The 21,983-nt window shown below is 33.4% G+C and overlaps 2 protein-coding genes across 2 annotated transcripts; both read right to left on the reverse strand.

Annotated features, from left to right (window-relative positions):
- Window positions 1-1,186: 1,186 nt before the first annotated feature.
- On the reverse strand, window positions 1,187-12,504 carry LOC123308175 (alpha-galactosidase A). Its single transcript, XM_044890740.1, has 10 exons — window positions 12,381-12,504; window positions 8,186-8,357; window positions 6,392-6,569; window positions 6,154-6,328; window positions 4,720-4,814; window positions 3,409-3,570; window positions 2,370-2,567; window positions 2,143-2,307; window positions 1,423-1,495; window positions 1,187-1,324 (listed from the first exon to the last, which is right to left on the reverse strand). Exons 2-10 carry the CDS (start codon window positions 8,347-8,349, stop codon window positions 1,275-1,277), a joined length of 1,260 nt encoding a protein of 419 aa, XP_044746675.1. The 5' UTR covers window positions 8,350-8,357; window positions 12,381-12,504; the 3' UTR covers window positions 1,187-1,274.
- Window positions 12,505-14,976: 2,472 nt separating this feature from the next.
- On the reverse strand, window positions 14,977-21,958 carry LOC123307685 (FAS-associated factor 1). Its single transcript, XM_044890087.1, has 12 exons — window positions 21,790-21,958; window positions 21,635-21,703; window positions 20,726-21,029; window positions 18,871-19,051; window positions 18,463-18,675; window positions 18,210-18,391; window positions 17,788-17,933; window positions 16,476-16,702; window positions 15,790-16,045; window positions 15,470-15,682; window positions 15,306-15,383; window positions 14,977-15,245 (listed from the first exon to the last, which is right to left on the reverse strand). The coding sequence occupies exons 1-12, from the start codon at window positions 21,823-21,825 to the stop codon at window positions 15,165-15,167; spliced, it is 1,986 nt and encodes a 661-aa protein (XP_044746022.1). The 5' UTR covers window positions 21,826-21,958; the 3' UTR covers window positions 14,977-15,164.
- Window positions 21,959-21,983: the final 25 nt, after the last annotated feature.

Raw genomic sequence — 21,983 nt, forward strand, 5'->3', positions numbered from 1 at the left:
TTAACCCCGAGGTATCGATTTCAGATTTATTTATTACCCATATGGAAGAGGCTACTCAGCTGTGGAAAATTATATTCTAAACTGGTATCACATTTCGTGTTTTTTCTTAGGATGTGAAACATACTGTAATAGAGTTACTGAGAAGAATCTGGATCTACTTGTGGTTGGAATGGAGTGAGTTCAATATGTATCTACTTAATTAATTGAAAAGAACTCAGAATTTAATCGCTAAATGCAGAAAGTCCACATTGAGGGTAGTTGATGAATAGGTATATTTCTATATAATATATTGATAGAAAAATAAAATTCCTGTAGTTAAAGTATCCTTGTCCTAACAAGGATAACTATTAGAATTTCAAAAACATTTTCTTCTCCTATAATTTTGTAGATTTCTCAACTTATGCGACAGAGGCCTACTAAACTCCTCAAAAACCATCCATATTTCTTATTTTGCAACATATTTCACGTTTTGTCAATGGAACTCATAATTCTTGCAGTTTAAGTTTGAACCCAGCTCAACTTTGTCAATTCCGTACAATTTTGAGAGGTTGAACTAGGTTCAACTTGGCTCGAATTTGAACTGTACTACTGGGCCTGAATTTGATTGAAGGGGGTGTAGTCTTATTAAAAATTTTAAATGAATAAAAATTCAAAATGGTATATGTTCTGACATCTATTAGGGCAAGATCGAACATTGCCGATATTAAGTATAGGAATCTATGTAGACTATATCCTGCCATCTATCGTCATTGTCCTTATATAATGCCAATGAAGAAGAAGGAATCTATTCCAATAATTCAGCGTTATCGAAGTTTCGACTGCAGTATAATAGATGGCACTCTCATTGCTATCTGTAATAAATATACCAAAATTGGAAATAACCATTGAGGGAGATTGAATACACAAAGAAATAACTTGGTTTGATTTTTACTTGTCACGAAATGTGTCGTTACGTCCTTATCATTGTAGAATGACATTGAATTATCCTTATAAGATGGTAATTCGTTACCAAAGAGTAATAATTAACTCTACATGGTAATACCGAAAAGTTGCGGAGTTGGAATGAATTTAGAGGTTTTATGAAGAAATTTTAAATTTCACAGTGAAATACACTGTGTAAAACCGGGAGGAAATTATAGAAGGGATACCTAATCTGAGCAAACTCAGTAGGAAGAATACTACCTTCTATTGAAAAAAAATATATGTTTGCAATAATATCATACTTCGATTCTTCGAAAGCCACTTAGGTACATCATGTTAGAATTTAAATTTCATCACACAGAATTGGTATCCACTATGGGTTTGGCTCTGAGTAAAACGGCCCCTGCAAGAAAAAATGAATAAGTCGTTGTGTCATTGATCCCTGATCTGGTTCTGGTAATCCGCATTTTCTAAATTTAAACGGAATAGAAATTTGATTACCTGAAGGCTTAACCCTAACCACAATATCGTCTTCTGGTCTAGTTATTGGCCTCTCTGTATGATCAAATACGTCCTGGAAAAAATTTACAGTTCAACATCTATATATACGTTCTATAAGGAAGTGCAGTGAAGTATTATAAAAGGGCCAACATAGGTTTAATATTTTTAGATATATTATTTCATATTCCACACTTTTTTTCGCTTCATGCGTAATGAATATAAAAATTATAATATGCTATAGATATAAATAATTGCTTATGTAAGCTGTTTCAGTTGCTGTTAAGTACGCACTGCTTCTGCAGAAAAAAATTTCAAGACTCTCAAGAGATTGAAACAGAAATGGAACAGTTGAAGGTAAGCTATAGTAGAGCTAGCTTTAATGTCAGTAGGTACATCGAGACATTATTTGTTATGAAGAAACGTTGTAGATCAATTCGAGCAATATATTGAACTGATTTTTTATTTTCTGTTGCATCTTTTAATTTCATTATTCCATTTATTTTTTATTTGATTAGTTTAATAATTTATATATGAACAAATTCTAGAAATTAACTCAAAACATAACCTCTATAGTGGCCGCTCTGGATATTAATTTTAACAAGCGAACCAAACTTATATGACGCTACGTCACTGCTTTTCCAATTTTTTAGTTTTATTTATGTTCTTTTCATTTTTCTTTATTCTTTTATAAAAACGCTTTATTTGTTGAAGATTACATACCTGTAGAAAATAACCGTCTGCATTCAATAATCCTAGTTTACTTGGTTTCACAGCAACTCTATAGGGATAGCCATCAGTCCGCTGACTGACAAAGGCAATCGCATAAGATGAATAATTTTCGAAAACTGGTGTGAGCTCACGCACCCATATACTTATATTATTTTTCTAAAAAAAATTGAACAGATATATCCCACAGGTGTTATTTGCTACAGTTGTCAAACGCTCACCTCTAATACTAGACTTCCTTGTTTTCCCAACGCATCTTGGTTTATTTCTATAACATCTTTGTTGAGCAAGAGTTCACGTAACTCCGGCCTTATTTCTTTCAAATCAACTGACATGATTAAAGGTGCAGCTAATATAGCCCAAACGCTCAGTTGGGATTTGCTTTGCTCGAAGCTCAAGCCGAAGTTTCCAACCAGCAACTGAAACAATTATGATTGTTCAGAGAAGATGTTAGACATAATACAAAAAAAAAATGTTATATAAAAATATGAAGGCATTATCATTTTAATGATTCGGATGTCCGGGACAACGGTTACTGCCATGAATTCGAACGTTTTCCAAAGCTCCCTCTCCACTGCGAAATGACCGCAGTATGCGGTTTTGAGCTGATGGATACATGCTACCATCTTCGCTCTTGGAGTTAGGAAAGTGGAGAGTGATTTGGGCCACATTTCCTACCAGGTGATTCTAGGTACTGGCATCAAATAGAGGGGTCATCAATATTCGTTCTATTTTGTGTTGCTTTGACGAGGTCAAATAAGACTGAAACTCTCTGTCGACTGTGGCATTTTTGTTGGCATGTCTCTCATTTGACATGGGTTTGAGTCTCTCCAACTACAAGCAGGCAAAAAAATTGGCCACAAGGCCTCAGTTCAGCCCAGTAGGGCACCGCACCTAGAAGAAAATGGTTAGCATCTAGTCTTCCTCGAAGGAATGGTCTTTCTGTTGATAATTAAGTTATATTATTTTTATATCAATTCACGTTATGTATCTGATTTAATTTAGGTACTCATAATATTATTAGTCATTTACTCTAATTAATATACAGGCTGTATTTGTAGGTGAGGCTTTTTTTTCAACAGAAGGTAGAACTGGTCAAAATCACCTATACAAAACTTTTAAAATGACAAAGTTAAGAAAAAAATTGAAGATTGTTACTGAAATAGATCCTAATATGACCCAAGACCGTTTGTTAGCTGAATTATCGCGAAGCAGTGGGAAAAAACTTCTGACAAATAAATCCAGTCATAATGGACCTACCATATCTGGATCATTCCAATGACCTGGCCCAGCCATCGTAGCAAATCTGTCTTGATTCTTACCAAACCACTTCATTATGCTGCTAACACTCTGCCAGGAATCGTCGATATCATCCCAGTTTCTCCATAAATTGCAGTGTTGCGCCAATGCTGTATAGTTGGGCTATAAACAGATCAATATCATATTGATAGATAAAAAATAGAGAACCTCATGATATATTAGGTTCATTATTGGAAGAACACACTCATTAAGATGAAACTTTACAGGGTGGGCAAAATTGGTGATACCTGAACTACAACTTTATAACTCAATGAGATAGAGGAAAATGAATGTATCATTCATGTCGTCTTTTTTTGAGAAACTGATAGTGCCATCAACTGCATTCCTCTATCTTCTTTTGTTTTTGAGTTATAAGCCAAAATTTGAATTTGGCCGATTTCAATTTTGGTCGTTTTCTCCGTTTCTGTTTGTGATAGGATGATGAAATGAAGACATTATTCAGACACTTTTTTGATAAAAATTCAGTGACGTACTATGATTTTCTCCTACAGGTTTATCTGCTGAGCTATAACATAAAGTTGTGTTTTTTCTTAGGAAAACCGTAGCTTAAAATGACTTAGGATAATCGCCATTTTTTCGAATAACAAAAAATTATATTTTTATTTCCCCCTTCAATTGAGAATAAGTTTCAAAGTAGTTTTCTTTCAAACATTTAGCTCACATTACAATTATAAATATTTTATACCAAGAACCACCAGAATTTCAAATATGAAATTATGTCCCCCAAAAATCATTCCTGGAACCGCCACTGGTCACTCCATGATCTAATGGAAATTGTCAGCTCGTCTGATGCTGATTATATGGTTATCATCCAATAAGAACTAGCAACAACAATTGCAACAATGCCGTTATGGAGGAGGACAAAAGAAAATATACACTGCCCAACTTTATGTGGAGAAATCATCTACTAGGTAGAGGAAAAAAATCTGTAGATTACTCAAGAAAGAAATAAAGTAGAAGAAACTTCTACGTGAACCATGAAGACATCGTTTCTAGAAGATAATCATAAAGCCATAGTCCATAATAAAAAACCTCATCTCAATGCAAACATGGTCAATGGTTTTATGAAAACAGAGTGGTGATCCAAAAACTATATCAGAAATGATGAACTGGTGGTACAAGGATCAAAACTTAGCCTATCAATTCCCTGCTTTATAATCCTTCGCCAGTCCATCATTTCTGATATGTAGATATATTTTGATATTTTCCATGTTTCAGTGAATGGTTTCCATAAAACACCTGAGAACTCACTCTTATTCCGCTTGGTTCCATATACGCTGGCCAGCTGCACGAGAAAACAATGGGCCTTCCAGTTTTATTAAGAAATTTGCTCATTGCGGCATATCCTGTAAAAATGGAGAATAGTGAATCTGACCCCCACTTTTGATTTTTTTCAAATAAAAAAGGAGTTATGCACTAAAACTAACGAGTTTTTCAAGTGGGGCTAGAAAACCTATCCATTTATTCATTCTTTAATACTTATATACAAATTACAGTTAGGGAAAATCTACGATGTTTTAAAAAACTGTAAAGAATTAATTAACTTCAAATCGTTTTTTTTTCCTTCATAAAAGCGAAAGTGGCCATTGTATGAAGTACCCAAAATAGCACCACACGTCTTTTTTACTGAACCGTATCATTTGGGGACGTTGTTCAATAAAACTGTGAGATTTTCTTCAAGACTTCACAGACAGTGGTTTTAAATTTCAGACTGCAATGCACAAAAAGTTTGTTCGTAGTCGCAGTGATAAAAAAAATATAGAACAGCAAAAATTTCTAGTCACAGTGAAAGAACAACAAGTCAGTGCCATCAACTTCGAACGTATGATTTTGGGGATATAAAATTGAGAAACTGCACCATTGAAACTCGTTACAATCTTGGGTCCATAAGGAAATAGAGGATATCTCGGAAAATTATGGATCTACTTCCTGATTTTAACCAAGGAATGTATGTACCATTCGAATTTCAACACTATTGTTGATACATTCACTTCATTATACAGGGTGAGTATTCGACTCGTACAAATATTTCAACAAGAGATTCTTAGGGTCAAAAGAAACACTTTTTTCTCATAAAAAGCATAGCCATTTTAAGTTTTCATAATGAGTTGTGCCACCCCTGGAAAAACAAAATTACCTTCAGAATAACAAGCTAAATCTATAACACTACACATCTGTGTATCTTTTAAACAGAATTGCATTCAGCCAAATTTTCCGAATATCACAGATATTTTTTACTTTTGAACATCGAATAACTCTAAAACGGCGCATTATACGAGAAAATATGAAGAATACTTTTATTTCACAAAACGTTCAAATATTCATTAGATAGCGTCCAACTTAGTTACAAGGGTTGGATTCTTTGAATATTTGGTATTTTTATGGTACGTATTGGGTCATAATTAGGAAACTGGAAGAAGTGGGTGATAACTCGTGTTCGGAAAAGATTCATCAAATAAATGAAAAACTATATTCCGAAATTCATTTCATTCGATAAAACCGTTTGTGAGATAGAACTAAAAATAACATTTTTTATAGTTCTTGAGCAGCTGTATCTTTTTAATGATCCGATTCGGGAAAAATGGTTAGAAAAAGTGTTTCTTTTAACCTCAAGAACCTACTGTTAAAATATTTGTACTAGTCAAAGACTCACCCTGTATTGAGGAATTCAAAAAATGCTCCTACCGTCTTCCATTTCATCAATATCCACATAACAGCCGTCGAATTTCAAATAGTCTACATCCCAGTCAGCAAATGTTTGAGCATCAATGTCCAAGTAATTTAAACTTCCTGGGTAACCTCCGCAAGTATGAGTTCCATAATCAGCATAAATTCCAAATTTCAAGCCCTTACTATGTATCTGAAGTAGGAAAGTGAAGCATGAAGACGGTCCCTTTATGTACTGAAATATGTATATACTCACATATTTTGATAATGCCTTCATACCAGAAGGAAATCTTGTGGCGTTAGGCTGTAATCGCAACGTTTTCGGATCTCTTTCAAAGGACATCCAACAATCATCTATCATCACATATTCATATCCAGCATCCAAGTATCCATCGGATACCATGAGATCAGCTGTTTTCTTGAATAGTTTCTCACTGAAATATTAAACAAAAGTTCAGTTCTACAAATGAAAACAAATTACATATTGTTATATGTAGAAACCTTCAATATCAAAAATAACTTAATCAAAAGTTAGCAGGAATATTTTTATCTTTTTGAGATACAAGATAAATCTATGAGTAATACATTTTTCAAAATCTCGAACATATGATTTATGCGAAGGAAGTTCTGGAAAGTTGCATTCGGAGGGGACGGCATTGTCAAATCCATTCGAACGCTTTCCAACGGTTCATTTGCATTGGCCGGCGTTCTTTTGTTTTGGTGATTACGAGATTGGAACGTTTTCATATTAATCTATACTATCGAATTAAGTAAGGCCTTCAACTGGGTATATCGGCGAGCGCTATGGAAAATCATGGGACGCCTTGGAGTACCCGAAAAATTCTTAGTAGTGTGTAAAAGCTTCCATACCAACAACACCGCTAGAATACAGCATAATGGCTCTACGACCGACCCATTCAAACTCTGGAATAAAACAAGGATGCGTGTTAGCGCCTTTACTGTTCAATATTTTCGCCATAGCTATCTCGATAATTGCTGACATGAGTATGCCTGCAAGAGGTGTTGGAATAAGATTCAGATTTGATGGAGGCCTGTTTAACCTGAAGCGCCTCAGAACAAAAACCCGTGCAAAGTTTATCACGGAACTTCAATATGCAGACGACTGCGCACTTATCGCTAGCAGCTCAGATATAAGAAGCTTTAGGCCTTGGACTCAATATTTACAAAACCAAAATCCTGCTAAGTCCGCCAGAAAGCCTTGAAACAGATATTAGCCTGGAGGATGAAACTCTAGAATAGGTCAAGCTGTTCAAATACTTGGGAAGCTTCATAAATACTAGGACTAACCTGGACACGGAAATACACAACCGTATCAATTGGGCATCACGGGCATACTGGAAGCTAAAGGACAGAGTGTTTCAGTATCACGACCTCAATCTGAAGACCAAGACAGCTGTTCACAAAGCAGTGGTCCTGCCAACGCTTCTTTACGAAAGCGAAAGCTGGACGCCCTACAGGCGACATATTAAACAGCTTGAACAAACGCAACAATGTTATCTTAGACAAATAATGCACATCAGATGGTTCCATAAAGTTTCAAATGCAGAAGTCTCGCAGCGTGCGAGTTGTATAACAATTGAGACTCAAGCAACGAGGACCCGACTCAAATGGAGCGGCTACTTTTTTGGAATATTTACTTATAAAAGAGGTTGCTCTTTTAGAAAATATATCACATTCAGATTTAGATCCACCATGATTTTTTCTGGGAGATACGCTTGTGGAAAGTTGATCTTTGTAAAATTCCCAAAAAGATGTGGTCAGTTAAAAAATCGCAAAGTCTGAACAGTTGCACCGAGCTCAATGAAATTTCGATATTTATTAATAGAAGAGTTTCTCTCTGAGAATTTGAATCACATTCAGATTTATGATGATTTTTCTGGGAGATTCTCGTGTCAAAAGATCCCGAAAAAGATGGGGGTCAGTTAAAAATTCATCAAGACCGAACGGTTGTAACCAGGGTCATTTCTGGTCCTTAACTCTTCATCTCATTGCATGCCAATGTGGGATAAAAAGAAGAATTTTCACTCACCTTATACAATCATCCGGATACAATTCACAATCGACTACACATCGATACCTCTGCCAGTGCATCCAACCCATTGGTGGCGTTAATGCAAGGCCATTATCAAGTCCAGAGCAGGAACTGAAAGAAACGACCAATATCCAAGCTAGGGAGATTTTCGATAATTCCATTCTGTAAACTGGAAAATTTTGTCTTAATGTCAATTTATCAAATTATTAAAGATTTTTTGGTATGAGTAGGACTATTTTCTGTGATCAGAATTGATTCGATTATGGGAATTATCCTGAACTCTAACATTTGTCGGTGGGTTGTAAAGTTATCATCATAATACCTTCAATAGATGGTGCTTGCAACTGATTCTGACACGGTACATTAATGTTTTCGTAATAGATATAAAGGTTTCATTGGTGAAATTCAATTGGATAATAAAATTCAGGATTTGAACGCTTACTTTTGGTTACGTTCATATGGAATTGTCATCAATCTGTTGCGCATACACGGAGTCTAGAAATGTGAGCGACATCGACAAGACTTGAACACCAAGCTCAGTTTGGACGCTACAACCCTTAGAGGGTAAGGACAAGTGTATTTTCATTTTATAACAGAGTAATCACATTACTCAATAGCCTTTTTTCATCAATCAAATTTGATAAGTACCTACCAAAAAATGTCGATGGACCTGGGGGTTATATATGAGAAAAGTCGTCTCGTTACCCGAATGATACGCTCTTGATTAAAGTGGTATGCACACCATACAGAGTGTCTGTAAATAAATGCGAAAGACTCAGGGAGATGATTCCCCGATGAAAATAAGCAGGGGTAGTTCCTATAAATTTTTTTTGGAATCGACCTCCCTTCCTACTTCCTAGATACAGCCTCTGGAAGGCGATGACGCGAGTTGACAGATTTTAATTTTTTTACGGGTTCTAAAAACACTGAGTCATAAAACTATACACAATTTGAAGCACTAAGTAGATGTTACTCACACAATTTTTTTAGATCCCATAACTTTATTATTAGGGGTTGAAAACAACAACCCCCCATGATTTTCTTTCAAAAATTGTTTTCGTGGGATAGATTTTCGAAAAATAAAATTCTCTCATTCTTTCCCATTTAAATCTGGAGAAAAAAGTCTCTTCCAAAATTTCGATGCAGTTGATACTTTTCTCGGAATAAATACAAACTTACAAGTATGTAGTTCTGATCACTGTTCGTTCATTCTATTTCATCGTATACCTTAGACCTTCGTATACTGCTTGTAAGTTTTTAAATATTCCGAGAAAAGTATCGATTGTATCGAAATTTTGCAAGAGGCTTTTTTCTCCAGAATTGAATGGGAAACCACAAGAGAATTTTATTCTCCAAAAATGAATTGAATTCAATTTCAAAAATATTGTGATTATAGCATTATACAGCCTGTATAATAATCAAATAATATTGAATAAACAAAGCATGATTAATTTTGGATAAGATATGAGGTATAGTTACCTTTCAAGTGCAAAAATTTGTCTCGTTTCTTTCGGTTCAATATTTTGTTGAGTAGAGAGTGGATGAGTTATCACGTCAATATTTCTATTTACTATTCGATGAGTTGAGTGTGCTCGGCAACAAAATAAACGGATTCAATTTTGTTATCTCACCTTTTGTTCAATTAATAATCATTATTGTCTCAAATTATATTCCTCCAGTACCGGACACGCAGAGGTGATGCACAAATTGATCTTCCAGAACAATAATCGTTCAAAAGAAAATTATTTGGGCCATACTAACACCTAACGATACCCCATATAGAGTAAGATCCCAGAGCTACCAGACATAACTTATTTTCTCACAGATGAAACTTTAGGATCTCAGTAGTGTCTCATGTGCTTTGAATACCTACAAAGACCTTTGGGAGTCTGAATGGAATAGGTGCACTATTTTCAACAAAGAATTAGTAACTGATCCTTCGAATAGAGTTCCTGGTTTTGATCTTCCCAGGAAAATATGGTGTATTCTGAATCGTTTAAGAACAGGTCACGGACGTTGCAATAGCATGCTTTTCAGGTGGAATTCAGTTGAAAGCCCTAGTTGTGAATGCGGGGAACCAGAAGAAACCATAAATCATCTAGTTAATCATTGTCCAATTTATAAATTTCAGGATGGTTTTAGAGCTATACATGCAGTTTCCGAATCTTTTTTGAATTGGGTTGTCAATTTTAGGTCAATCTGACATATTGAATCTAATTTTATTATTATATTTTACGTTTTTCTGCTTTTGTTTTCTCTTTATTTCAGATAAAAGTTTCTGGTATCTTGGAGAAGACTTTCTGGATTTTCCTTTTTGTTGGAGAAAGAATCAATTTTTGCAGTGCGAGATGCCCTTCAATATGGAATATTTCAGCTTATTTCGTGAACAATTACAATCCACTACACTCACGGGGAGAAAGGGTTTTTTTACTGAGGTTTTTCCCTAAGCTCTTGTATCATACACCAATTTGTATGGTACCCCGTTACGCTAACCTCTGCTAAAACTGTATCTCATACACATGCTATAATTATTGTTTGCTGTTCAAGATTGTAATGCTCTATATCAAAAGAATATATATATATATATATATATATATATATGGGCAGATACCAGGTGGCAAAGGTAACTAAAAATAAGTGTCTCTTAACTTATTTTCACATGGCTTTTTTATATATGTTTTAAAGAATATTATTCTGAAGTTATAATATAAGTGACAGACACTTTTCATGGGCCAAAACTCTTGCCAGACGCTTTGTAGCTGCACAAAAAATAAATGAACTTTACTTAATAGAAATTTTGGTTAATCCAAATTTTTTTTGGAAAATAGAGGAGTTTAGGATGCCTGTATCATAAGATCGAGAAGGAAATAAGTAAAGTTCATTTATCTTTTGTGCAGATTCAAAGCGTCTAGCAAAAGTTTTGGCCAATATATAGAAACTAGAAAGTGTCTGTCACTTATAATATAACTTCAGAATAATATTCTTTAAAACATATATAAAAAAGCCATGTGAAAATAAGTTAAGAGACACTTATTTTTAGTTAACTTTTCCACCTGATATCTGCCCAGGTCTCACTAGGCAAGCTCCACAAGTTCGCAGGTATTCAAAGCACATAAGACTCTACTGAGATCCTATAGTTTCATCTGTGTGAAAATAAGTTATGTCTGGTCGCTATGGGATCTTGGACTAATACCCAAACCTGTACCTTCCAGATCATAATATTTTACATACAGCCAATGTTCACAACGTTCTGTCTTAGATCAGGTCAAAAATTTTATTACAACAATTTCTATGAATAGAAAAGTGGCCATTTTTCTTACTAATATACAGAAATATTGTGTCATTTTTGAAGTGATATCCCACGGAATAGGTCACCGACTCTTGTTCTAAATGGCTTTGTTTTGAAATTCATTCCTTAGTTAGACTTATTTTTTATTCTGACCGAAATTCCTTGTATTTTCAATTGATAAAGTGGTATCAAATCTTCTCTTTTTAAAACATGTCCTCAAACCTCGAATTCAACGTTACAGCCGTTACTGCTTATGAAATGTAAATTCGGCCCTGCATGCTTCTTCCTATAATAACTGAATGTAATAAGTGTATAAATAAGCTGATAATAGATATCGATCAAAAATCAACGGCAATTGTTCCTAGAACTACTTACTGACAACAAGTTTATACAAATCGATAAATTATGTTGGTTCCTTATTGCAAATTTTCTTCACGAACTGACAATGTTTCTTATTTTAGTTTTTGAATATTCCTGCTTTGGAATTGCTGTTTATTTCAGGAAAGAAATAAAGTTATGGCTATTAGATCAGACACGACACGATCAATTTCGTAATTTTGTGGAGTACTTCTCTGTCCAAAATAAATTATTCATAATTGGCAATGAATGTCAAAGAAATATTATGACTTAAAAATTACTTTTACTAATAAATAGATTATTTGGCTATAATAAAAGCATCTTCCATTGGATAAAGACCAACAGAAAAATTTCATTTCTTTATTTATCCAGTTATAATTTAGTAAGTGTGGATTCTCATATTTTTCGCCCTTCTTTTTGGAACACGAACATAAACTACGAAAATGATCTATTCTTCTATGCTCTTTCGGTCTGTATTTCACAAGTAAAAATTATTAGAATTGTACGGAAATTAAAGTAAAATTATAAGATATAATAATAACTTACAATTTCTTTGAGAAAAACTTCATCAATAAGATGCCAAGTGTATACTCGAACTGATATTCCTTGTCCAGCATTTTCATAATTGAAAAGATAAGGACGGAAATTAATAAACATTCGAAATTCATATCTGATTAATCTCGTCAATTCAGACCATTCAAACCAGGGCCGTAACGCATTTCTTCATTTCTTGTTCTAGCTACTTTCTACATACAGAAAGAACAGAAATTATCTCGTCCTGCTCATGATTAATAGGAAAAAATACCAAGCTACGAAGCTACAAAAAAATGCTGGACGAAGGAGATGTAAAACAAGCTAATCCCCATCCCAATTTAAAATTCTTTTCATATAATTTCGCGAACCATAGCCTACTAAAAACGTTTCTAATAGGCTATGCGCGAACAAATAATATCTTCCTTAAAACTTCCCTAAACTTTTACTATGCCACTTTTGAGTATAATCGAGGTAATCCGTTATTCTGAAAACAACTGATACCTATATACATCTTCATGTGAGTGATCTGGGTACGTAGCAAACCCACTAAAGTTGATGCAAATTTATCCTTTTTGTTTCCCTAGACATGAGGAGAAGCTTCAAGGCATTACAAATCGATAAGTGTACCTATCTAAAAAGCATAAACAAACTAATTTATTGTCGTTTTGAACGCCAGTGACAATTATGAAAAATTGAATTTACGTTACTCAGGCCTTATTATCCGACAGGCTTTATTACCCGCACTTACCTTAGTATCAGTAAACCAGAATTGCAGTACGCTTAGTAAATTTTGTGGATGTTAACCCTGGAGGTTTAATACTCAATTCAATGGTATTCATTCTTTATTGTATCGGCTTCAAGCTAGGCCCCTTTCGAAATCATAAGTGATAAATACAATGAATAATCCAAGCATCAAGATATTTTGTTGACTCATGTTCAAGAAACTCTTCATAGTAGATGCTATGCTCACCGTGAATTTTCAGTTGTCTAAACTACATAGACCCTGAATTAAATGATTTTTCACAAGTTATTTATTTTAACCACTTCACGGTATTCATTATACAACAATTTAAAAAACTTTCACAGTTAACACTTTTATATTTGGTGGTACAAAAGACTAGCAATAAAAATGTCGTCAATTAATTTTTGGCAATTCCATGAAAAAGCTTCTATCTTTTCAAGGAAAATTAAACGCCTAAAAGCTTTCGCTTATAGGTGTAAGAAATATATGTACCCGCCCATTCAATTCTCGACAGTAAATCACCTCCTGAAAAGTGAAAACTTCGATACCTGCTATATCCTCTATGTATTCAGTAACACCCATGAGGGTGAGATAAATTTTCTGAGTTGATAGACCCCTATACCAAATTTCTTGACAAAACATTTCACATCAAACCAGTGATTGCCCTGCGGCGACGCCCATGAGTTTAAAGTTTAAATATATAAATTGAACCATGATCTGCAGCATAATCACGAAAATGACACTTGCGTTGCTTCAGATTTGCGTTATTCAGGTGAGCTCGGATAGACCATATCTTGTCACTTGAATATTTATAGTTTAGATGAACAGAATTCGTTGATTCATATCTGAACAGTGAACTCGATAAAGATTTTTTTGTTGTATCTGAAAATCTGAAGCAACATAAGTGTCACTTCTGTGATTATGATCCAGAGAATACATCTTGATTTAGACTTTACAAAAACATGAATGCCACTTTTATGTGATTTTCGCCTCATCAAGGGTTTGAGGGTGTTTATCAAAAATTGAATTGGGATCTCATTCTGCCAGGGTGTTACTAAAATAAATGTCGAAGTTTTCAGGATTTCGATTTTTCATAAACAAGTCGTGAATGAAGCCGTTCATTTCAGGCTTTCATGGCCGACGCTGGCTAAACGGTAAACTATAAGAAAAATAAGCAGGTATAATAGAGCTCAAAAAGTTCTTGAGTCCACAGTGGCATACTTTCGAGGATAACCCAATTTTAACATTTTCAATTCAATACAATATAATCTTCCATTTAAAGAGGAATTTTCACTGGCATGGAAGGAATTAATATAAAAATGAATGTGGCCGGTCTCTATGGCATTTCTATCTGATTCTTACGGATATTTCGCCAGATATTAGAGGTTGAAAAAATAAGAATTTAGGCAAGAAATAAAATCTACCTGGGATCGCAGTGTCGAGTGACGGCTACTTCAAGACGAGCAAAGATTATAGAGAGCTCTATAATCTTTGAAGACGAGTTTATAGAAGGGGCACCATCGAAATGATCAAATTATGATTGTTTCGATTTGGTCCAGGATAGTAAGAGGTAATTGTCAATTTTTTTCTCAAGAAGTTTGCGCGATTCTTTCTATATTTGGGGTTTGTTTTCTTCATCGTGAAGGTTTTATGTTCCGTGCTTAATAATTTTTTATGATGATTATAGTTGTTGATTATTAATCATCATTACTTTTTTATTTCATTTTTCATAGTCAAGTTTGTTGATTTTCTGCTCATTATCTTTCCTATATTCTTTACTGAGCACATTATTTCTCGATCTATATCCCAAAATTGAAAGAACAGAATTTTGTCAGAATTATTTGCATTGAGAAAAGTCAAAAAATGTTCCATCAAAAGTTATTTATTGTAAGGAATTGTAATAAAAATTCATTTTCCCTTAAACATTAATATAATAAAATAAATTAAAAGTTCAAAATCGAGCATTTTATACACCATTAAAAAACATGTTAATGTACATTAACATCTGGTCAATTGAATGGTATCTTCAAAATGCTTAACCCTTTTAATATAAATCATCGTTCCTCTAATATCACAGTTTCTTGAGGATATAGTTTCAGTTCTTCGAGTGTTTTGGTTTGATCTATTGCAGTTAACTGAAATAAAACATAAATATTAGCAAAATTGTAGAATCAGAAAACACGTTTAAAACTCACATCTCTTCTCGGCCAGCTGGATATTATTTTGTAATCTTCACTAGGGTAACCCTCCACGGTTAGATAATCTTGTAACACCTACAAAGAAAATATATATTAAGATTCAATGTATTAAAAAAACTTGCGATAATAAAAAAAGTTGGGAGTGAAATGAATGCACTCACTTGTAAAGAAGCAGACACAAGAAATCTCCTTTCCAAATGACCTCCCTTTGGCAACCTAAACCTAATTTTTGTAATAGCATCTCGATCTCCTTGTTCAAGTGGAGGTTCTGGATGTAACCTGCTTTCTGCCTCTAGTCGTTGTCCCTCTTTCCTTCGCATTTCTGTAGCAATTTCGTTCTCTCTTTGTAATCTTGCAGCCTCTTCTGCTTCTTCCTATTAAAATGAAAAAGATAATATTGAAATATATTCCCTAGTATCATCTCTAATAACTTTTCATCCTCCCTTTGGAAATTTATTGTACATTATCTTATGAAAATTACCTTTAGTCTTTTGGCTTCATCTTTAGCCTTGTCAGCTGCAAGACTTTCATGGAAAGCGATATCTTGTTCCATTTTCACTCTTTCCCGTTCGGATCTTTCTTCTTCTTCTTTAACTTCCACTTTTTGCTGAGTGGTAAACAATTCAATAGCTTCTAATAAACGAGATAAGAATTCATTTACCCCAAGATTACCTTCGATCACATTGAAAATATCAGTGGATCCTCTAATTCTCATAATTAAGACTAATGCAGGTAACCTGAAATACAAAATATTTGTAGGGTACTGAAATTCACCTTGGGAGTGTATTAAAATATAGATTTGATTTTTAAGTTGGTGTATGCCATTAATTTTTCTTAAAAATTTTCCATTTTGGAAGACAACAAGATTTTTCTCATCTCAACAAGTTTTCATTATAATAGTATATTATTCCTGGATTATTGATGATTCTTATCAAAAACTCAAAATTTATTCTATAGAGGGTGTTTCTAAGGATGAAGAAGAAGGTAGAGCTCATCAAAATAAATAATTTCACCAAACTCAAGTTCAATCAATTACATTGAGTGCTTGCGATTTTTTTGGCTGAACAGGAAGAAGCCTGTAGTGAAAAGTTGAACAAAACTTGGAGAAGAATTTAGATGAATTTTATTTGCTGGAACTTCATGCATCTATCACATATTGGTACTCACCTTTCAATGTCCATATCTTTCAAATTAGTGGATGCGAGAGAACCTAAGTTAGAACCAACTATTGAATCTAGTTTCCTGGCATTACTTGGGAAGGTTATGTCCCAACCCCATAGAACGAAATAATGGTCCAGCATTTCCATAACACTCTCAAACCCTAAGAGTTGACTGCAGAAAACATTTGTCAGCACACTCTTATCATGATGTAGATAAATAGCAAGGATTTTTCTCTGAAAAAGTGAAAAAGTTTTTGATACATTCCGAAGCACTTCTTGGAATTAATGAGTATACTGGGTGATCAACCACAATAAGGCCTGTGAAACGTTTAAGGAAAACTACATAATTGTAATTTTGAAGTTACAATTTGTGTGATAATCAATGATATATAGCGTGTCCTAGAAGTCGTAGTCAATCCGGAATCAGGTAGCAGGTCACAGTCATAATAGTCATCAGAAAAATACACAAAAATGTAGAAAAATATCTAAGTCATGTATTTTTCAAATTATATTGCACTTTCTTTTATTCAAGGAAATGCACATCCTGTGATGATTTTTGAACTCCTGTTGCTAAAATTTTTAACTTTTTTCAAATTGTATTCCTATATTATCCTGAATAGTTCTTTTGTACACTGTAAACATCAATTCCAAGCTAATTCCTCCAGCTTGGAAAATAATGTCACTTTTTGCCAAACCAAATTTCGCCCAACTTCAAATGAATCTACCACAAAAGGTAGATCCCAATAACTCATAAACCATTGAATTTTTACCCAAAGTAGGGCATACTATTGAAATTGTCATCAAATGGGCTATCTAACCATGCAAATATATACTGGGTGTGACATTTGAAATCAGAAAATTCTAGGCTGGTTTCCGATAAAACCGGAAGTTGCAGAAGGGTGAAAATATTCTAGGGAGAAAATCCATCGTCAAAAACCCAAAAGTGCAAATTTTCAGAACATAATTATGAGTTGTCCATAAATGTCTAATAGGCCATTATGATAGATCACCCTGTGTAACAAACAATAAAATGTTTCCTTGTAAGATTTACTGCTCACTAAACATCCCTGATCAAATAGTCAGGATATTTTACTAAACAGACAAATATTGAACAATCATTGAAAAATTTATAATTTCAAAAATATCCCCAAGATGAAAAAGAATAATTTATCATAGGAACAAAATTTTATGACTCTTGCATAAATTTTGAAAAAAATAATATTGAGATTTTTATGAAAAAAATAGAACAATGAACGATATAAGGTTATGAATGTTGTACGGAAGCAGTTTTGAAAACTTAAAAAATTCAATTCACTTACATCCTTAGCAGGTTTATTGCAAGCTTCCTGAAGAGCAGCACTGAGAGGGCCTGGGAAAAACGTTGGATGAACTGGTCCATAACGAGCGGAAAATCGCTCAATGAATGTTGTACAACCAGTTAGCTCATCGCCCACATTTTCAGGAACTGAAAAAACAAGTTATTATTTGTACACATATCAATCAAATTGCAGATGCACCTCATCAAAGAAGGCAATTTTTTATTCGACATTTTCCTAATTCAGGTTAAAATTACAGAACCGTTTTAAGATAAATCTTTAAACAACTACATGCAAGGACATTGTTTAAATCATGAAAGATTTTATGAATTAAAAGACTTTATGAATTACATCATGCTCAACTTGTTAGTTTCTCTGAATACAAATTCGAAGGGAGAGAAATAAAACTACTTTCCATTACTTACTCAGTGGTTCGTGCCTTCTAGAAGATAAATCTTCAACAAAATAATCGTCATCACCATTTATAGATTCTGCCGCATCCACATATTCCTCATCATCACTGTCTATTCTTATAACTGCGTTATTGTGATTTGTTTCATTATCCCTCTGATTGTTTCTACTTAGGATGAGATCATGCTCTGGATAACTGGTAAAAAAATCAATCAGTATTACCTAATATAGAAGTTAATGTACAATTTGATTTCGTTTTATACGTACTTTATTCCAGACAATGCTAAAGGCATTTCATCTTTTACTGAGTTGGGCCAACCAATCCATCTTTGGTTCCTAACTTCAATATTAGTTAATGCATATAAGCCATTTTTTACTTCTAAAACTGTTGAGGATCCTCCAAAGTTCAAGTTAAATATTTGATCTTCATATTTAACATTCAAGGTGAACATACCAGTCAGTTTTTCCGCCAATTCATTCCTAAAATTTTATTCATGATAAAAACGAGACAGCAACATTATCATTTTCATGGATATGAAATTTCATAGTATTCATTAAAATGAAATTATGAAATTTGTATAAATACAAATCTCTTTGAATTTCTTCATTAAATGCTGGCTTATACAATCATGTATGTATAACCCATCCATAAAACATAAAATTATATTTTCTTACTCCCTCTCTGAATTATTCTCTTGGTCTCCTCCCATGACAACCAAATCAAGTGCGTTCTCTCTATTTATCATAAGCTTATAGAAAGGAGTGTTTTCATCTTGATTCTTCTTGACCCATCCAAGTAATATCTGACGACAGACTGGTACCTTGAATTCCTTCTGTAAAGCTTTCTTCAAATCCTCTGTAAGAAAAAAAAATTTAACATAATTTCATAGCATTTCACCACTAACATCTTTATGATGATGTATATAACCATATAGAATTGCTTGCTTAGAAAATTTCGCTCATTTTTCTTTCTGCAGATGAAATGAGAAAATATTATACAAAACGATCTGTGTCACTCAAATCTCTTCATAACTGTGACAAAAGACATTTGCAATTTGATTTAAGGGTGGGTTCATGCAACGTCAATAACAGAACTTATACCTAAGAAAGCAACCAATCTAATGGGCAAATAGCGATAACCTGAACGCTATCTGTCAATTGAATTGTTTTTAAGTCTTAGTTCTTAGTAATGCAGCATGATTCCACCCTAAGTTGAGGATATGACAATTTGAAAACAATATATATATATTGTGGAATTATTTATATAGTAATAGGGTGCTCACTTTCTACATGTATATAACCAGTTATAGAAAATATAATTAATACATGTGAAATAAGAGAATATTAATATGCTAGAAAAAGACACCATGTAGAATCTGAAAGAGTTCTATCATTATAAAGTAAGAGTTACAGCAGATTCAAAGAAACATGAAAAACAAACTGTATATCCTTTATGAAATAATAAATTTAAGAAGGAATAAGAGATAATAAAAAGAAGATTGGAAGTAGATCACAAGATAGGCAGCTTTAATATACTGGTTTCAACCCAGAAGTTTTCAACGAAAATTCCAAAATCAATAGGCATTGTCTGGCTTTAGATAAACACCAACTTGCAAAATTTCACATTTGTAGATTTAAAACTGCGAACTGAAGCATGCCCTCAGTAATTCGAATAACTCAAAAACTATTTTTCCTATTCCCACCAAAATCAATAGGCTTCATAGCATCATTGATACGCATAATAAGGCTGAAATTGAGCTGAATAGCTTCAAAAGTTTTCTAAGATTCTAAAACGGATTTCATGATTTTTTTTCAAAATTTAAGACAGCTACCCAACAATTATCCGCAATTATCACTTACATAAAGAAAAGTGAGATTAAAAAAGTTCAATAAGGAACTATGTATTTTTTGATACTTAAGATTTAGTGGATGAATGGTGAAATTTTAATGTCTCCTGGTCCAACTTTTAATATGTTCGTTTTGTATTTTTTGATTTTAATTTTGTTATTTTATAATAATTTTAATATTATAATACTTTGTTATTTCTTGTTTCAATTATAAATATTTGATCGAATTTCATCTTTACACTGTGTGTTTGATAATTTTTTTTTTGATCATTAACCTACAACAATTAATAATTGCAGGGTCTGAAGTTGTAGAGGAAACATCTTGTAATTAAAAAGTTGTAATTCTCAAGGCTGTCCTACACCTATTATTCACTACCTATAAGCGAGTTCCCATATGGCTGTTTCTACTGGCCATATTCAAATAAGAATGAATGACTAAAACAATAAACTCTATTGTCTCCAGGAACACTGGCAGTACTGTATGGGAATATCAGAACCACCCCTATATCAATTGATAAATGATGAGAATATCCTACTTAATATGCTTACAAGTGGAAAAAAGAGATTTGGTAACTCAAAAATAATATTGCAGTACTCCAATCCTTCGATTTGAATCTAGATATACAGGCAATAATATCGATTATGATGACAGGAATGGAAATAATAATATTATAGTAACTTACTGATTGTGGAGTTATCTGGCAGCTCAATTGAAGCAAATTTACCGGCGAATGACACCTTGAAAGATATCATTCTTCTACTTGAAACTCCTCTTGATGTGGATGGTTGACTGAGATGATTCCTGCTGTATCCTGGTATTCTTACAGCTGGACGTTCGAAATTATTCTCCATTCTAGATGAGCTTGAAGCTGTTTCATTTGGTACAGCTGCTGGTACATCATCATCGACTATCATCACATCAGAATCATTCCTATTATTTGTTTGGAATGTTTGGCTTTCAGGTGATATAACCCTGCTTACAGCACTCTGTGAAAATCGAGAAATATTGTTTCAGATTTATTCAATAATTCTTCAATCCACACTTGCAATGTCAATAATATTTATTGCTTCATGAACATTTGAATACTATATCCTCTGAACCTTGGCAACAGAAGTTGAAGGATCCCCTTCTCTCTACCACAAAGGTGCAATAAAAATATCTTCATTGTGATATTGAAGTAGTCAATATAGTACATAGTACTAAATATATCTTTGGAATTCACAAAGATCAATTGTAAATTTAAATACAATAATGAACACAACAAAGGAGAGAAGAATTGTGGATCATATTGATGGTATACTGCTTAATACCTTACATGCAATGTTGAAAGTTCAGTGATGAACTTTAAAGTCCAAAAAATGTTGTACCAACTAACTCAAGAAGTGAAAATTTCATGGCAGACAAAGAAACACATGTCTGTGCAAGAAAATGATAGAAAAAGCACAGCAAATCGTGTTAAAAAAATTAAGGAATAGCGAGTTCTACATCTGAAAAGTCGAAACAATAAATGTTATTACTGTTATTGATACTATATTGATTAATGAAAACGTCATCTTGATATTAACATTTTGACCACACAAACACGACTCACCATCAAATCCCAATTGCATTCATCCAGATGACAAATTGCTAAAGCAAGATCTTCGACTCCAGTACAAGCCTAAGGAAAAATAAAAAAATTAGCAAAACTTACACTGTGTGTTTTTATATAAATGTTTTCTAACTTCAAATGTAATGAATTCAAACCTGGAAATTTGCGAGTATTTCTTCTCTATTCGACATTTTAAAAACTTGCTCTTAATTCAGATTGATATATTTAATTCACAAAAACAGAACACACTTCTTCCTAACAATTATAAACTATCCGTACATGACATGTTTAGTTTTCATAAAGTGAATTTCTCTGAAATGTCTAACCCGACATTTCTGTTGTGATTCAG

The sequence above is a fragment of the Coccinella septempunctata genome, chromosome 2 (genome assembly GCF_907165205.1).
Source record: "Coccinella septempunctata chromosome 2, icCocSept1.1, whole genome shotgun sequence".
Lineage (NCBI taxonomy): Eukaryota > Metazoa > Arthropoda > Insecta > Coleoptera > Coccinellidae > Coccinella > Coccinella septempunctata.